Source organism: Vipera ursinii, assembly GCF_947247035.1.
Source record: "Vipera ursinii genome assembly, chromosome: 1".
Taxonomy (NCBI): domain Eukaryota; kingdom Metazoa; phylum Chordata; class Lepidosauria; order Squamata; family Viperidae; genus Vipera; species Vipera ursinii.
The window spans coordinates 315,650,182-315,664,396 of NC_139512.1; the positions used below are offsets into that span (position 1 = coordinate 315,650,182).

The following is a 14,215-nucleotide window of genomic DNA, read 5'->3' on the forward strand; positions in this document are numbered from 1 at the left end:
GGCCCCTAACTCCCCCCCCTCTCTCTCTCCTCGGCAGCATTTCGAATTATGATGATTATGCATCTTTCAAATAGGCCAAGTCACGGGACGTTTTCCCATTTTAATTGTACATAACTGTCCCCGCTTCTTCCCTCCTCCTCCTCCTCCTTCTTTCTTCCTCGGCAGTTTGGACTCTCACCGCCCCCTTCTCCTCTTCCCTGTCGCCCTTCTAGATCTGCATCGGAATGCAGAGCAAAGTTGTTGGGTGTTTTTTCTCTCTCTCTCTCTTCAAGTTTTGAATTCCTCCATGATTTTTTTTTTCTTTTCTACTTCTAGAAAGGCGGCTTAGGATAATTATTTCAGCTTTATTGAGGGCAGATTAGGAGAAGTCTGGATGCTGCGTTTCAATACGCGTTCTACATGCCTGGACAATGTCCCTATTGTTTGCTACTGTGTGTGAACCCATTCAAAATATACACTTTTTAACACCAACCAAAGTCCTGTCTAAATATACACAGTAAGGATGGAAAGACATCCATGACCCGTACAAATCTCTGTAAATCACACTTCCATCGCCGCCGAAACGAAACAAAGGAGTTACCAGCTCAAGATGCCGATTAAAATCGCCTTAAAAGCAACGCACCTAAAGATAAATGGAGGCGGACGGCGACCACAGAAGGCCGGCTTAGCTGTTGGGAATGTCAGCAATTTGGTTTCACCTATATATTTTTATATGCATTGCTCACGGTCACACACGCAAACACAGTATGCACAGATAAATATGAAGATTAAAAAATATTTTTATGAAGCATTTTACTGCCCTTCTGGGTTTTTTTTTTAAAAAAAAATCCTGGGAACTAAAGGGGACACGAATCCCAAAGTAACAGTTGGGAGGCGCGATTGATCGGACGGGTGTAAAATGCCTAGACAACATCCAGAGAGTTTACAAAAGAGCTAAGAAGAGAGTATATATGAGGAGCAGAGCTGAAAAGGGATGAAAGAATAAGCTGCAGGGAAATCAAACCTAGGATTCGAAGACGCCACCCAGCAACCACCCCCACCATAGGTTTTACGGAAGAATTATTTCTTGCTCTTCAGAGATACGACTGTTCCCAAAATTGAACCCGACCCAAACCGTGCAGAGGCTCTCGGCGCTTCTGAAGGCCAATTTGGGCAGGTTGGCACTTCAGTCAAGTTCTGCCTAATGAATGGGGAGGGGGCCTCGCCCACGACCTCCAGGAATCCGGGGCTTTCCTTAACCCCGCCGATTTTGCTCCGCATTTCCAAGCTAGGTTGCTCGGGAGAAGAGCTTTCTGCTCCGAGAGCCCAGACTTGGGACAAAGTTTTCTCTTGGAAGTTACAGTACCTCTGCAAAATCCCAGCGGAGGGGGGGGGGGAAGCAAAGGAGGGAAAGAAAAGATAGGAAGCTCCCGCTCTTCGCTCTCGAGCCCCGCACGCCCCCCATGCCCCCCCCCAGCCTGGGTTGCTCCCGGCGGGGTCAGCGGCCTGAGGATGGGCCTAATGATCTCATCTAGCTTTTCTTCCCCGGCGCTATTAGTGCTCAGATAGGCAGAATGAAGGGCAACTACGTGCAAATCATGTGTAAATCGTTTCCCTTCGGAGTCCTTTTATCCCCACTTGGCCCCGATCGCCTCCTTCTCCTTTCACCCCCCCCAACCCCTTTCCTTCCTTTTTCCTCTCTTCCCAAAGAGGGGAAGCAGCTCCCTTAAATGCCACGGTCAGCTTCGGAGTCTAATCCTGGATCTCATTTCAGAGAAGTAGCAGCGTCTGCCCTTGTACATTTTATTGCCTTATTTATCTAGGGAAGTGGGGGAGGCGGGGGAGACATGCCGGTGGAAGACGCCTCAGAGAAGTGGAAGTGCTCAGATTAGGACTTGGCAAGATTAACACACCAATGCGCCCGAGCTTCCCTCGCCTTCCTCCTCCTCCTCCTCCTCCTCCTCCTCCTCAGCCGCCGCCGCCGCCCCTCCCTCTGCTTCCCGACTCCCCTCCTCCTCGCCTTTGGGCGCAGCGGTAAGAGCCCTTTTTCTTACGTAGTCCCCGATGATTGGCAAGGCTGACAGTGATTGGCAGGGCGCTGCTATGGCGACGCCAAACGACACCCGCCAGGCCAATAGAAAAGCGAAACAAAATGCTTCGGCGCTGCACTCACGGTGGATTTAGGAGAGATATTATGAGGCTGTTGTCATTAGGGCGATCGCGGCCGAATCACTGAATCTGTTTTCGCCGCGGCGGCGGCGGCAGCCGCTCTGGCTCTGGAGGTGTGTGCGTGTGCGTGTGTAGTGCGTGTGCCTGTGGGTGTCTAAGCGAGCAAGCCGGCGCGCAGATGCCCGCCTGTACGTGGGTGAGGGTGTGTGAGTGCGAGTGTCCTGCGTGCGTGTGAAAGGTGGTGGGTGGGAGTGAGTGTGTGCGCGCGGGGGGAGTGTGTGTATACGTGTGTGTGCATGTCTGGGTTCGGATGAGGGTCTCTATGCGGGTGTGGATGCGCGTGGGGTGCGTGAGCCCCCTTTCCCTCCCCTCTTTCTCCTCTTTTTCATTCCCGTCGTCTGCCTCTTGCCTTCCTTTCTTTTCGCCTTGATCCCGACTCCTTCCTCTCGTCCTCCTCTCCTTCCTTCCTTCCTTCCCCCTCTGCCTCGCCCGGTCTCTCTCTTTCGAGCCCCTCCCCCGTCCGCCAGGCTGGGTCCCATGGTGTTCCGATCCCCTTTAGAGCTTTATCCCACCCATTTCTTTCTGCCAAACTTCCCCAGCGACCCGCACCACCACCACCGCTCGCTTCTTCTGGCCACTGGTGGCAGCAGCAGCAGCAGCGCCGGAGCTGGAGGCGGCGGCGGTGGCAACGGCGGCGCCGCCACCGGGTGCAGCGCCGGAGCGGCCGGTGGCGGCGGCGCGGGAGGAGGAGGAGGCGCCTCGCGGGGAGCCCCGGAAGAGCCGTCCATGTTCCAGCTGCCCACGCTCAACTTCTCCCCGGAGCAAGTGGCCAGTGTCTGCGAGACGCTGGAGGAGACGGGGGACATCGAGAGGCTGGGCCGGTTCTTGTGGTCCTTGCCGGTAGCGCCCGGAGCATGTGAAGCCATCAACAAGCACGAGTCCATCCTGCGGGCCCGAGCGGTGGTGGCCTTCCACACGGGCAACTTCCGAGACCTTTACCACATCCTGGAGAACCACAAGTTTACCAAGGAGTCGCACGGCAAGCTGCAGGCCATGTGGCTGGAGGCGCACTACCAGGAAGCCGAGAAGCTGCGCGGACGCCCCTTGGGGCCGGTCGACAAGTACCGCGTCCGCAAGAAGTTTCCCCTGCCGCGAACCATCTGGGACGGCGAGCAGAAGACCCACTGCTTCAAGGAACGGACTCGCAGCCTCCTGCGGGAATGGTACCTCCAGGACCCCTACCCCAACCCCAGCAAGAAAAGGGAACTGGCCCAGGCCACCGGCCTGACGCCCACGCAGGTCGGCAACTGGTTCAAGAACCGGCGGCAGAGAGACCGGGCGGCGGCCGCCAAGAACAGGTCAGTAGGGCGACCCCAGCTCTCTGGGGGAGGAGGGAGAACGCGCACCCCTTGGCACCCCTGCCCTCTTGTTTCGGGCCGCCGATGGTCCCCCGGGAAAGCCTCCCTTCGGAGGCGACGGCCCTTAAGAAAGCGGCCAGCTCCCGGGAGGTCGCAGAAGAGAGCCCGACGTTCCCCGACCTCGGGGGGGGGGGGAGAGAAGGTTGCCTTTTCAAGTCCGAAACCGGCGCGGTGCAACCAGGCTCTTCTGGGCATCTGGGTCGGGAGAGCTTGTTTCGCCTCTTTCTTGGCTGGCGATCCAAGGCCGGGTTCAGTTTAGGCCCGAAAGGGTTCCGTCTCGGAGCCGATTCCAAAGTTCGTGGGGGTCTTCCTTGAGCCTGCTCCCCCCCCCTCCGCTTTCAATTCCAATCCTCTTTCTCCCCGAAAAATAGACACACAACACCCCCCCCCCAAATCTTCTGGATGTGTGTGTGTGTGAATGCGCGCGTGTCTTCTTGCCTACCGGCGGGTGCGTAATTCTCACCGCCAGCTTTAACTAGGGCGCAGAGTCCTCTAAAGCCGAGGCTGGGAGGGAAGCCTCCTTCTCCCCGGCTCGCTTGGCCCGATACAAAGGAACGGGCCGTTCTTTTCATTTCATTTGGATTGTCCTTGCCAGTGTTTGAGGCGCGTTTCTCTCTTTTGTCGCGGGTTGGCAAACGGCCATTGCGAGAAACAGCTCAACAACAACTACCTCCAAAGGCCTCGAGCTGCCGTCAGCAGGAAAGCGTCTGCCTTGATTGATCTGGGTCGGGCCCTGGAAGGCTAGGACTTTTCGCTTTTTCTCCTGACCGGCCAGCTTTCCGCGCGGCGGTGGGGCTCTCAGAGCGAGGTCTCCGGATCCCCTGCCGCTTACTTCTGAGTAGACGGAGGAAGATTCCCCCTTCCCGGAGAGAGAGCTTCTGAGAGAGAAAAAAAAGGGCTCTTCTTTTGTCCTCATTAATGCCGTTAAAAACGAGAACGAGAGAGAGCAGAGAGGAGAAGATAAGGATGCATCATCATCATTATTATTATTATTATTATTATTATTATTATTATTATTATTATTATTATTATTGTTGTTGTTGTTGTTGTTGTTGTTGTTATTGATAATAATAATAAAAATTAATAATAATAATAATAATAATAATAATAATAATAATAATAATAATAATAATAATAATAATAATAATAATAATAATATAAAAAAGGAAAGCATCTAAAATAGTTTCCAAAGTTGTTTTTCTTCCCACATACAGGCAGGTTCTTTGGGGTTCAGATAGCTTGACTGAAGCGTGTTTATGAGTGTGTAAATAAATATATAGGGCGGTATTGCAGGCAACTGGATGCTAGAACTTTATTAGACTACTATATGATTCGAGTTTCTCTGCTTGGTTATTGATTCAGAACGCTTCTATAGTTTTAACACGGCATCCAAAAAGGTTGCAGCTGCATGAAATAATGTAGGGAGAGAAAACCCTCCTTTTTCTTTTTTTAACCAAGTTGATTTTTCTAATTCCGTGTTGTTTATATTGTTAAACTTTGTTCCAAATGCTGGGGCAGGGAAATAAAGCAAGTGAAATATTGCCGTAAAACTATTTTTCAGTTGTATCTGTGAGAGAAGGCATATAATCCCACACCAGCAAAGCATGAGAGTTGTAAATGTTTGGACTGAATGGTCGAGATTAATGTAAAAGGCATGTAACGTGGAAGAGAAAAATAAGTCATTGAATAATCACAATAATCACAATAAGGAAAGCGGCAGTAGTGATAAACGCAGTAGTATAAATATAGTGGAAATGACAAGGCGATCTATTTTTAAAAAGCAGTTCACTGCCGGGTGAGAAAAGAATTAAAAATATCCTCAGATCCTTCTTAAAAGGGATTTGAAGGTTCTACACGGACGTTTTTATTTTCATTATTTGATCCCCTTTGCTAAATTAGATACAATCTCGCTCTCGCTCTCTCTCTCGGGAGGGATGCGATGCGATGCGATGCATACCCCCCTATCCCACCCACCCCCACCCCATCCCCAATCTTCAGTGCCTCAAGGCAGTTTGCATTGAGCCGAGGGTGTGGGGTCGCGTTGAGAGTCTTCTGCCAGGTGCCCGATAGTTTTGGTGGGTCGGAATTCCCCCCCCCATCGCCCCCTCTTCAGCGCCGGCTTTGGTCAGCAGCGGCAGCCGAGCTTCCTTTGTCTGGCTGTGCGGTGCGGTGCGGGGCTTCCAAACGGGGCTGGAGCAATTCAACCGTCCTCTCAGCCGCTCAGAAAAAATAGACTCGGAGGAACGGCGGGCTTTTCTTCTCCCCGGGATGTGCAGAGACTGAAGGTGCCCAGCACTTCGCAGATGTTCGTTCCCCTCCCCCACAGCCAGGCCCGTCACTTTGTTTTGCTGTTTGTTTACATTGCGCCCATTACAGGGGTTTTTTTTTCCTTCTGGGTGGCGTTCCGGGGAAGCCCCGGGTGGGGTGGGGAGGAGGAGGAGGAGGGAGCTTCTCCCTCGCTGCCGACCACCCATCTTTTGTGAGTCGCCCGTTGTGCTTCGAAACTGGGTTTGTCCCGCTGGCGGAAGGGTGCGTGCGAGGAGCAGGAACTTAAGGGGAGTGAGGTTCTAAGAAGGCCCGGGATCTTCTCCCTTCTGCCCGCCTGAAACCCAGAGAGAGGAGACGCCATCTCCAAATAAAGCAGCCCGCGGAAGTGACGGGCAGAGGGCTGTGCGCGGGTGCGTGTCAGTTAGGTGCCAATGCAAATTCCCTGTCCCCGCGTGAGTGCGTGTGCTCCCACTTTGCTTGCTCGCCCAGAGAGGCGAACCTCAAGCCAGCGGCGAGGGATCTTTGCTGGCGTTTTCTCTCTCTCCCCGATCTGATCCGTTTGGAGGGAGAGGGGAGGCAGGGTGGGGGGCTGGCAGGGGCGACCCCGGCTCGAAACCGAAGGTGGCAAGGCCGGCAAGACGGCTGCTCCGGTTTTTTTGAGAACTAAGGACGCAGCCGAGAGGGAGGAAGTCTGGCCGGGAAAGGAAGGAGGGGCGGAGGCGAGAGGCTGAGCAGACGCGAGGGGTCAGGCTAAGCTGGGGCGAAAGAAAACGGCGGTGGGGTCGAGCTGGGGAGAAGGCTCGGATCCCAGCTCCTCTGCCTTGAGAATCCCACTGGCTCCGAGCGCGCTGCGCATTTGCGCGGCCCGAGAGCCAGCCTGAAGGGCGCCGCCTCTCCTCTGCCTCTTTCTGTGTGGCTCTGCTTCTGAGCGAAGGTTTGTCCTGTTGGTTTGTCTCCTCGCCTCCTGTAGGCTCCAGCACCAGGCGATCGGACAGAGCGGCATGCGGTCCTTGTCAGAACCTGGCTGCCCGACTCACAGTTCGGCGGAGTCTCCGTCCACGGCGGCCAGCCCCACTACCAGCGTCTCCAGTTTGACAGAAAGAGCCGAGACGGGGACATCCATCCTCTCGGTAACCTCCAGCGACTCAGAATGTGATGTATGATAATGGAAAGGAACAAAAGCTAAGAAAATAATAATAATAATAATAATAATAATTAAAACAAAAACTAGCAGAAGGCAAAGTGAACCCCCATCCCATCCCGAGCAAGCGCGAGCAGACTCCCTCGACGAACTGTCCCAGCTCCCCGAGAAAAAAAAAAGCCACCTCAGAACAACCCTAGAAAGAGAACCGAAAAAAGAGAAGCAGACACTTAACCGAATTTAAAAATAAATAAAACCAAACCTTACTTAACAAATAAAAGAAATAAAACACACAATCCACTCAGTAAAGGAACAAAACAAAATTAACGTTGTGAATTTCTGATGCTGCAGCTGGGAAATAATAATTGTGATAATACTGTGCTATTATGAATATTATTACTGGAAAAGGGAAAACAAAGAAAGAAAGAAAGAAAGAAAGAGAGAGAGAAAGAAAGAAAGAAAGAAAGAAAGAAAGAAAGAAAGAAAGAAAGAAAGAAAGAAAGAAAGATGACATTTGTATTCTTTGTAGGACAAAAAGCACATTTGAGCGCTTTTCTTTTTAATTTTTATAAATTTTATTTTAATGTTTGCGCTTTCCCATGGACTGCATTACACCCATTTTGCATGATAATGATTCAGTTTGCATCTGGGGATAATATAATATTCTCTATACTAAATGAACACAATAATAATAAAGACTAGGGTGCGGGGGTGGGGAGGAAAACACCTATCAAAGTTGTACAAAAAGAAAGAAAAGCTTTTACAAAAAATTAAAGGAACTCTTTGAAGAGGGAAATAACTAATGTTTATCACTTTTTGTTGGGTTTTAATCAGCTGATCTTTTTTTTCCAAATACAAGTGATGGTTTAAAGTACATGCAATTGGTTTGCCCTGCTCCTCTTCCTCTCTCCTCCTCTGTTGTTGTTATTTTTATTGTTTTTTTTTTAAAAAAATTGTTATTCTTTTGTTCAACAGACAATCATTTTCTTCCTAAGCACCTTTTTTTCTACACTTCTGTCACTGCCTGTGTGGGTACTGGTTATAAATGTGGAAAAAGAATAGTTATGACTGTAACAGATTTTTATTTTTATTTCAAAATTTTATATGAATTATGTATATCTTAATGATGAGGTCATTTTCCCCAGTTTGTAATATATGTGTAGAAAATACTTGTATATGATACTTGCTCTTCTCTTCTTGTGTCCCTGTCTTGCCCTCGCCCTTCCCCTCCCTTCTCTTTCCTTCTTAAAAAAAAAAAGACAGAAAAGAAACATTTTCCCTGACTTGGGTTTCTTGCACAAACGTAGCTGTCAAGAGGTGACAGACTAGGTTTTCAAAAGGGACCTCAGTGATAGAAGAAACGAGGCTTTGGGCTCCACTGTAGTTTTCTTATGCAAAAGCATTTTGAGTATTTAAATAGCAGCTGTTGAGGTCTCTTCTTAAATTCACGTAGGATGCTTATGCCACTGTTTCCTTTACTGCGTGTCTATCTCTATGTACAAACTTTCTTAAAAAAAAATCAAATACAGTATTCCATTTTTTTTTCTTATCTATTTAGTGATGTTGGTGTGTTTTCTGTATTGCTGGTAATTGTTTCCTGCTCTTATTTCTCCTCCTCCCACAGAGAAACTGGGCTTCATGCTAAAAAGGTATATCCCTGCCAGCTTGTTTCAGTAAAGAGGTGCCTAATGAGCGATAGGGCTTCTGGCTCCCGAAGCCACTTGAACAGCATCATTTGGGGCTCAGCCCACAAGGCCCCTTGCCGCATAACCCTACATGGGTCTACTAAAAAGTAAGAGAAATAAAGTCCATTGGCCGAGATGAGGCTGACTCGCAGGAGAAGCAGAAAAGGTTGCAGCCCTAATTGCCCAAAGGCTTGCTCTAAGGCTTGCCCTTTCAGCTCTGTAGGATTCCTACTGGTGGCAATCTTAGGAGGTGGTTGGAAAAAGTTTCTGTTCACTCAGAGTCAGTTTGCTGGAACTAAACCTCCACTGAACTCCATTAACTGATCAGAGCGCATTCAGGATCCAGCTTGAAAATCCCCCAGTATGACGAATTGTGAGCCTTTGGCACATATGGGCATGCTTTTAAAACATATTTTGGGGCACGGGAGTTGGGGCGACAGTTACGTTCAGCTAGGTATGGCCAAATGAGGGAAGGGTGGATCTGGGAGATCTCAAAACCTTGTTCTGTGCTCCTAGGCGAATGGCGGACCTCAAACTCCTTGCCGAGCGCTCCCGGCTAAAGAAGACTACGGTTTTCCTCCAGACACAAGTTTACCCCTTCAAATTGCTAGAAGGAGATAGAGGGGCCTAGTTTAAAGAAGCAAGAGGGATAAGGAAGCGTGTTCGGGCACCTTATGCCTACTATCAAGGATGATCACAAGGTCTTTTGCCAGGTACAGTCCTTGGACAAAGAGACTCTCCTGATGCATCCGCCTTGTGATTGGTCTTACCTGGCTTTTCCTTCAAAGAAGGTTGGAAAGTCCCTCAAGTGGTACCCGAGTTTACCTGGCCTGCCTTGGGGGAAAGGGGGTGTGTGTGATGGCTGCTAAGCCAACCTCTGTGGCAGGTGCTCTAAATGAATGTTCTTGTCAGGAAGAGGCACCTACTTCTGCCCATTATGCCTAGATTGGTGCCGCTCAGCACACTGACGACAGGAAGGGCCCTATTACTGCCCTTCAAAGGCATGGCGACACGTTGAGGGGTCTGGATCCCTCTTTAGACCGCATCCTGCCCTTTTGAGCCCTGAAAGTGGACAGGGCTGTATCCTCAGGAATAGCCTCTCCCTCAGTCCCCCAGCTGGGATATTGGGAGCTGGAATCCCACTGATGGCACTAACTTAAGGACGGATCATGTAGACAGCTGCTTTTCCATAAGATTCCACTTCTGTCCTGTTTTCCCCTTTCTTTCTTTCTCTTTCTTTCTTTCTTTCTTTCTTTCTTTCTTTCTTTCTTTCTTTCTTTCTTTCTTTCTTTCTTTCTTTCTTCCTTCCTTCCTTCCTTCCTTCCTCCCCCCCCCCCAATCCTTGGTCCAAATTATGCTTTTCGGTGGCGTTGTGCTTTCCTTAGGTGAATTCCAAATAAGAGTCTAAGATGGGTGGGCTTTTTTGTTTTGTTTTTCTCGGTCTGCAACTTTAAAAGCAAACACGACAGCGATACAAGCCTCCCAAAGCAAACTAAGGGACTCCTTCCTTAATCAGTTTACGGCTCCTCCCCCCAGTGCTCAGGAGCTGCTTAATGCGCTGAAAAGGCCCATTCTTTGCCCCGACGAAGAAGGGTCCTGCGTCACCTTCGGCGCATTCAAAAGTTTTCGGCTTGGCCCGGGGCTGGTTAGTCAAGCGTGAATTAAGAAGAGGTGAATTCTAAACGTGTTTTTACTTGAAAATACAATTTTGAAACGTTGATTGGGATTAAGGAACTAACGTGCCTGGAATGTTTCTTGACCATTTCGAAACGCTTTTGGGATTTCCGAAATATCTCCCTCTTGTCGTCTGATGTGAGGCGGGTTTGTGTGTGTGTGTGTGTGTGTGTGTGTGTGTGTGTGTGTTAGGAAGAGATGTTTGATTTGGGAGGCCTGGTGTTTTTAACCAGAGGAATTGGAGTAGCGCAATATTTTAAGAGGGAACGTTGCTGCTAGTTCGGACAAAACCCTAGTTTGCTTGAGAATCAGTCCCATTGGATTTACGTCTAGCAAAACCGGGTGGCTGTGGTCTGTTTGGGGGCTGAACGACCGGCTGAAGCCCCACCGATTTCAGGAGAAACCACCAAGGCGCGCCAGGTCCCCCTCTTCCTTGAAGCGCCAGGTGGGAGTTTGAAGCTTTTGGCTTGATCTGAATCGTTCCCACTGCCCCCTCCCCCCTTTTTTTCTTTCTTTTTTTCTTTTAAAAAAATAACGGCTCGCCACCGAGAAAACAGGGTCAGAGGAGAGAGAAAGAGAAACCCACTGACTTTGTCTGCCTCCTGAGCCAGTTGAGAGATTGTGCTTCCGGACTTAGGGCGTAGAGAAAAGCTGGAGGTTTCCAAAGTAAGAGGAAAATGCAGGAGAGTTGAGATGGCTTAATTGGAACGGCGGAGCCACGGCAGCAAAGAGACTACATAGGCAGGAAAGGACTTGCTCTCTCGAGCTTTTAAAGGCCTTAAAAAGATCAGCCCGACCACACTGACAGAAATAAAAGCCGGCCTTTCCCCACAGAGCTCCCTAGAAATACCCCCACCCCGCTTGAGTTAGAAATAATAGCAAATATTTGTAGCTCGGGTGGTGGATGGTGGTGGTTTGTATTCCGAGCAAGTTCGGAGAACAAACCACCACCAACATACCCTCCCTGAGTTCTGCGTCGCTGTAAAATAGGTTTAGGCCGGTCCCTGCGAGAACCTGATCTGCTTAATCTAAAGCCTTTTCCTTCTCTCCGATTTGCCTGGAATTGCGTGCTTTGCAACCGGGTTCAAACTCATAAGCAGGGATGCAACTTCCTGATACTGAATCTCTCTAGATTCTAGAAGAAAGAGGAATCTGCTCTTGTGCTCAGGAGGGTCGTTCGGCCCCTCTCCAAGCGATCGGCTTGTAACATTGGCGGGAGGCGAGAGGTAAAGGAGAGCGGCCATTTGGCCTCTCGGCGAGCCTCTTCCCCACTTTAACAGAGAAAAAGCGCTGCACGCAATCCGGAGAAAAATGCAGACATGTTTGACCGAATTCTAGACTGTGGTGAAGAGGATTTATTCCCAAGTAATACTGTGCGGGAGACACCAAAAAGCCAACTCAAGTGTATAGGGAGTGCTTTCAATTGACTTTTAACAACCCAGTTCACAAGCGGCCCGAAGTGGGGCCTTAACAATATTCACTTCGAGGTCACTAAGTCGGCTGTTAGCCTCTCACCTGCCTCGAAATGGAGAAATAAAGGAATATCTGACCCATCTTGCCATATTCTCTTGCTCTATGTCGAAAAGAGCGAGAAGGGCTAGACCAGAAGCGGCAGAAATCGGCTAGACCTTTTCCAAATCGGTGTGAAACGTGCTGGCCTGATTCGTACAAATTTTAGGCATTTGTTTGGGGTCAACTCCTCCCCAGGTAGAAGAAGCTGCTTGACGCTCCCTTGACCTCCCATGTAGCCACAAAGAGCAGGTGAAAATGGAGGTTTTTTTAAGCAGGACTAGAGATTGCACGTGGCCCGATTTCTCGGTCTCACAAGGTTTATCATAAAACGCTCCTTGTTCATTTTATGAAGTTCCCCCTGAATTCTTGGTAGTGGACTGCAGAACAGAAAGCGAAGTGGTTTTTTTTTTAAATTCTATGTATGCGTGTGTATTTTTTTTTTTTTTGCAAATTAAGCAATTTGGAATTATTCTGAGTCATATAAGTGCTTCTCTGATCCCAAGGATGGCAGGAAAAGCCTCCAAATCACATTTTCTTCCATTGCTCCGAAGAAGATTTGCTGTGGGACATGGACCGTGTGTATTCAGGAACAAATCTGGTTAATTCAAGGGAGGCTTCCTTTTAGTTATAAACGGCAGGGCTAGCGATATTTCTGGCCACTAATGTCACCGTTAAAGTTGGCAGAAGTGAGATCAATGCATGTTATTTAAGAATTTTATTTTCCTCAGAACTGACTCCCTGTATGGTGAAATGGAAGTGGCTAGAGGCGTTAGGATGGCGACTAGACTTTGAGAACAAAATCACCCAAATGTTTGAGTTGGATGCTCCAGATCCCAGGCTCAGTGATAGCCAAGGTCCAAGGACTTTTAACCCCAGATCTGAGCTGAGCACCGTGAGATAAATCCTTCTTGGTTGTATGTCAATTGGAACCCTTAAAAATAACCAGGCAGAATGTAGATGATGAGACTAGGATTTCCTAGGTTGTTGCCTTTTGACTTATGTGAGGGGCACTTGGTTCTGTAATGTTTGTGCTTTGGAATCCTGAGGTCGTGTGAACTCCCCACCCCACCCGGGCTTGCAGAAACACCCCCCCTCCCAATCTTTTTACTTGGCAGCAAGACTAAATTATTTCCAATGGTCTTACTTTAAAAAAAGGGCAGCCCCAGGCCTGATTTAGTGGAGATAGGAGACCATGTTGGGATCGAAGTGTTTTTATTCCAGTTAAATTCCCTTTGGACTCACTAGCGATTTGGGGCCTACAAAGCCAGTTTTCACAGCGCTGTGCTGGCCAGCAACGCTATAAATCACCAGCGAGAAATGCCCTTTGTCATTCTGCTTTTCTTTGGCTGGCAGGGCAGACCCGCAAATTTGGAGGCTCTTACTATCGAGGATGCTTTGAAAGAACTGGAGGCTTCTAAGGCCGATCCTCCACAACGCGGGCCTTTTAATCAGAGCTCTCCTCCTCCTTACAGTTGTACACACACAGAGAGAGAGAGAGAAATCACCGCAGCAGGCAGATGAACGAACTTGTTGTAGCATTTGCATTAGAAACCTAAATGGCTGATTGAGGTGTAAATCTATGAAAATCTGCCTTTAAGCCTTCTCTCCCGCTCTCCTTCCTACCTCTCCTCGGCTCCCTACCAAAGCCATCTGCCCTGGGAAGATGGGGCCTATCGAAGATGGCCAAACTAGGCAGGGAGGGGGAAGCTTATGGCTTCTCTCCCCCCCCCCCGCCCCCCTTGCTTTGGCCGATCGTTATCGACAAGTCCCTTCTCCTGTATTAGTTTATTATCCAAGGCAAGCTGGACTGTTGATTAAGATGAAATGACTCGGAAGCTAAAGTGCGTTTGATCAATAGGCAGGAGGAAAGCCGCAGGACCTCGGAGAAGGCCAGATGGCAGGGCAGAGAGGCCCGTCAGGCGGAGCGGCAAAGAGGCACCGGGGAGCTAGAGGGCAGGAGAAAGACCCAGAGCAGCCTCCTGCAGTTGGGTGCTCTTCAAGGGCTTAGGAGCACAACGCCCAACAATCCTAGGTAGCATGGGTGTTGTAGTCCTGTAAAGCTGTGTAGGCCCCGAGCTAGGAACACTGACCGAGAGCGAGATCCAAGTTTGGGGGCAATCTATAGGGAGGAAAGAGAGAGGAGAGAATCCGCGGAAAGGAAGAGGGCCTTCTGTGCCCAAGGCTCTTGCCCCCTCCTCTCCTCTCCCCCCGAAAAAAAACTACTGAAGGCAGCCCGCAGCCTCCTCCATTTTGGTCCTTCCAAGTTTATATCCGGTTAGAGAAAATTCTCGGCCCTCTTCCATTCGGCGGGAAGCTGGCTCTGAGCTTATAGGAGTCCTGCAAATATTTCCCAGCGTCGGGATTGACTC

General features: G+C 49.5%; 1 protein-coding gene across 2 annotated transcripts; it reads left to right on the forward strand.

Moving 5' to 3' along the window:
• Positions 1–2,158: 2,158 nt before the first annotated feature.
• Positions 2,159–7,425, forward strand: SIX3 (SIX homeobox 3). Of its 2 annotated transcripts, XM_083374861.1 has the most exons (3): positions 2,159–2,830; positions 2,870–3,506; positions 6,805–7,425. In XM_083374861.1, the coding sequence occupies exons 1-3, from the start codon at positions 2,686–2,688 to the stop codon at positions 6,995–6,997; spliced, it is 975 nt and encodes a 324-aa protein (XP_083230987.1). In that variant the 5' UTR covers positions 2,159–2,685; the 3' UTR covers positions 6,998–7,425. The 2 variants fall into 2 exon arrangements, with proteins under 2 accessions (XP_083230987.1, XP_083230986.1); XM_083374860.1 differs by having other exon boundaries at positions 2,159–3,506.
• Positions 7,426–14,215: the final 6,790 nt, after the last annotated feature.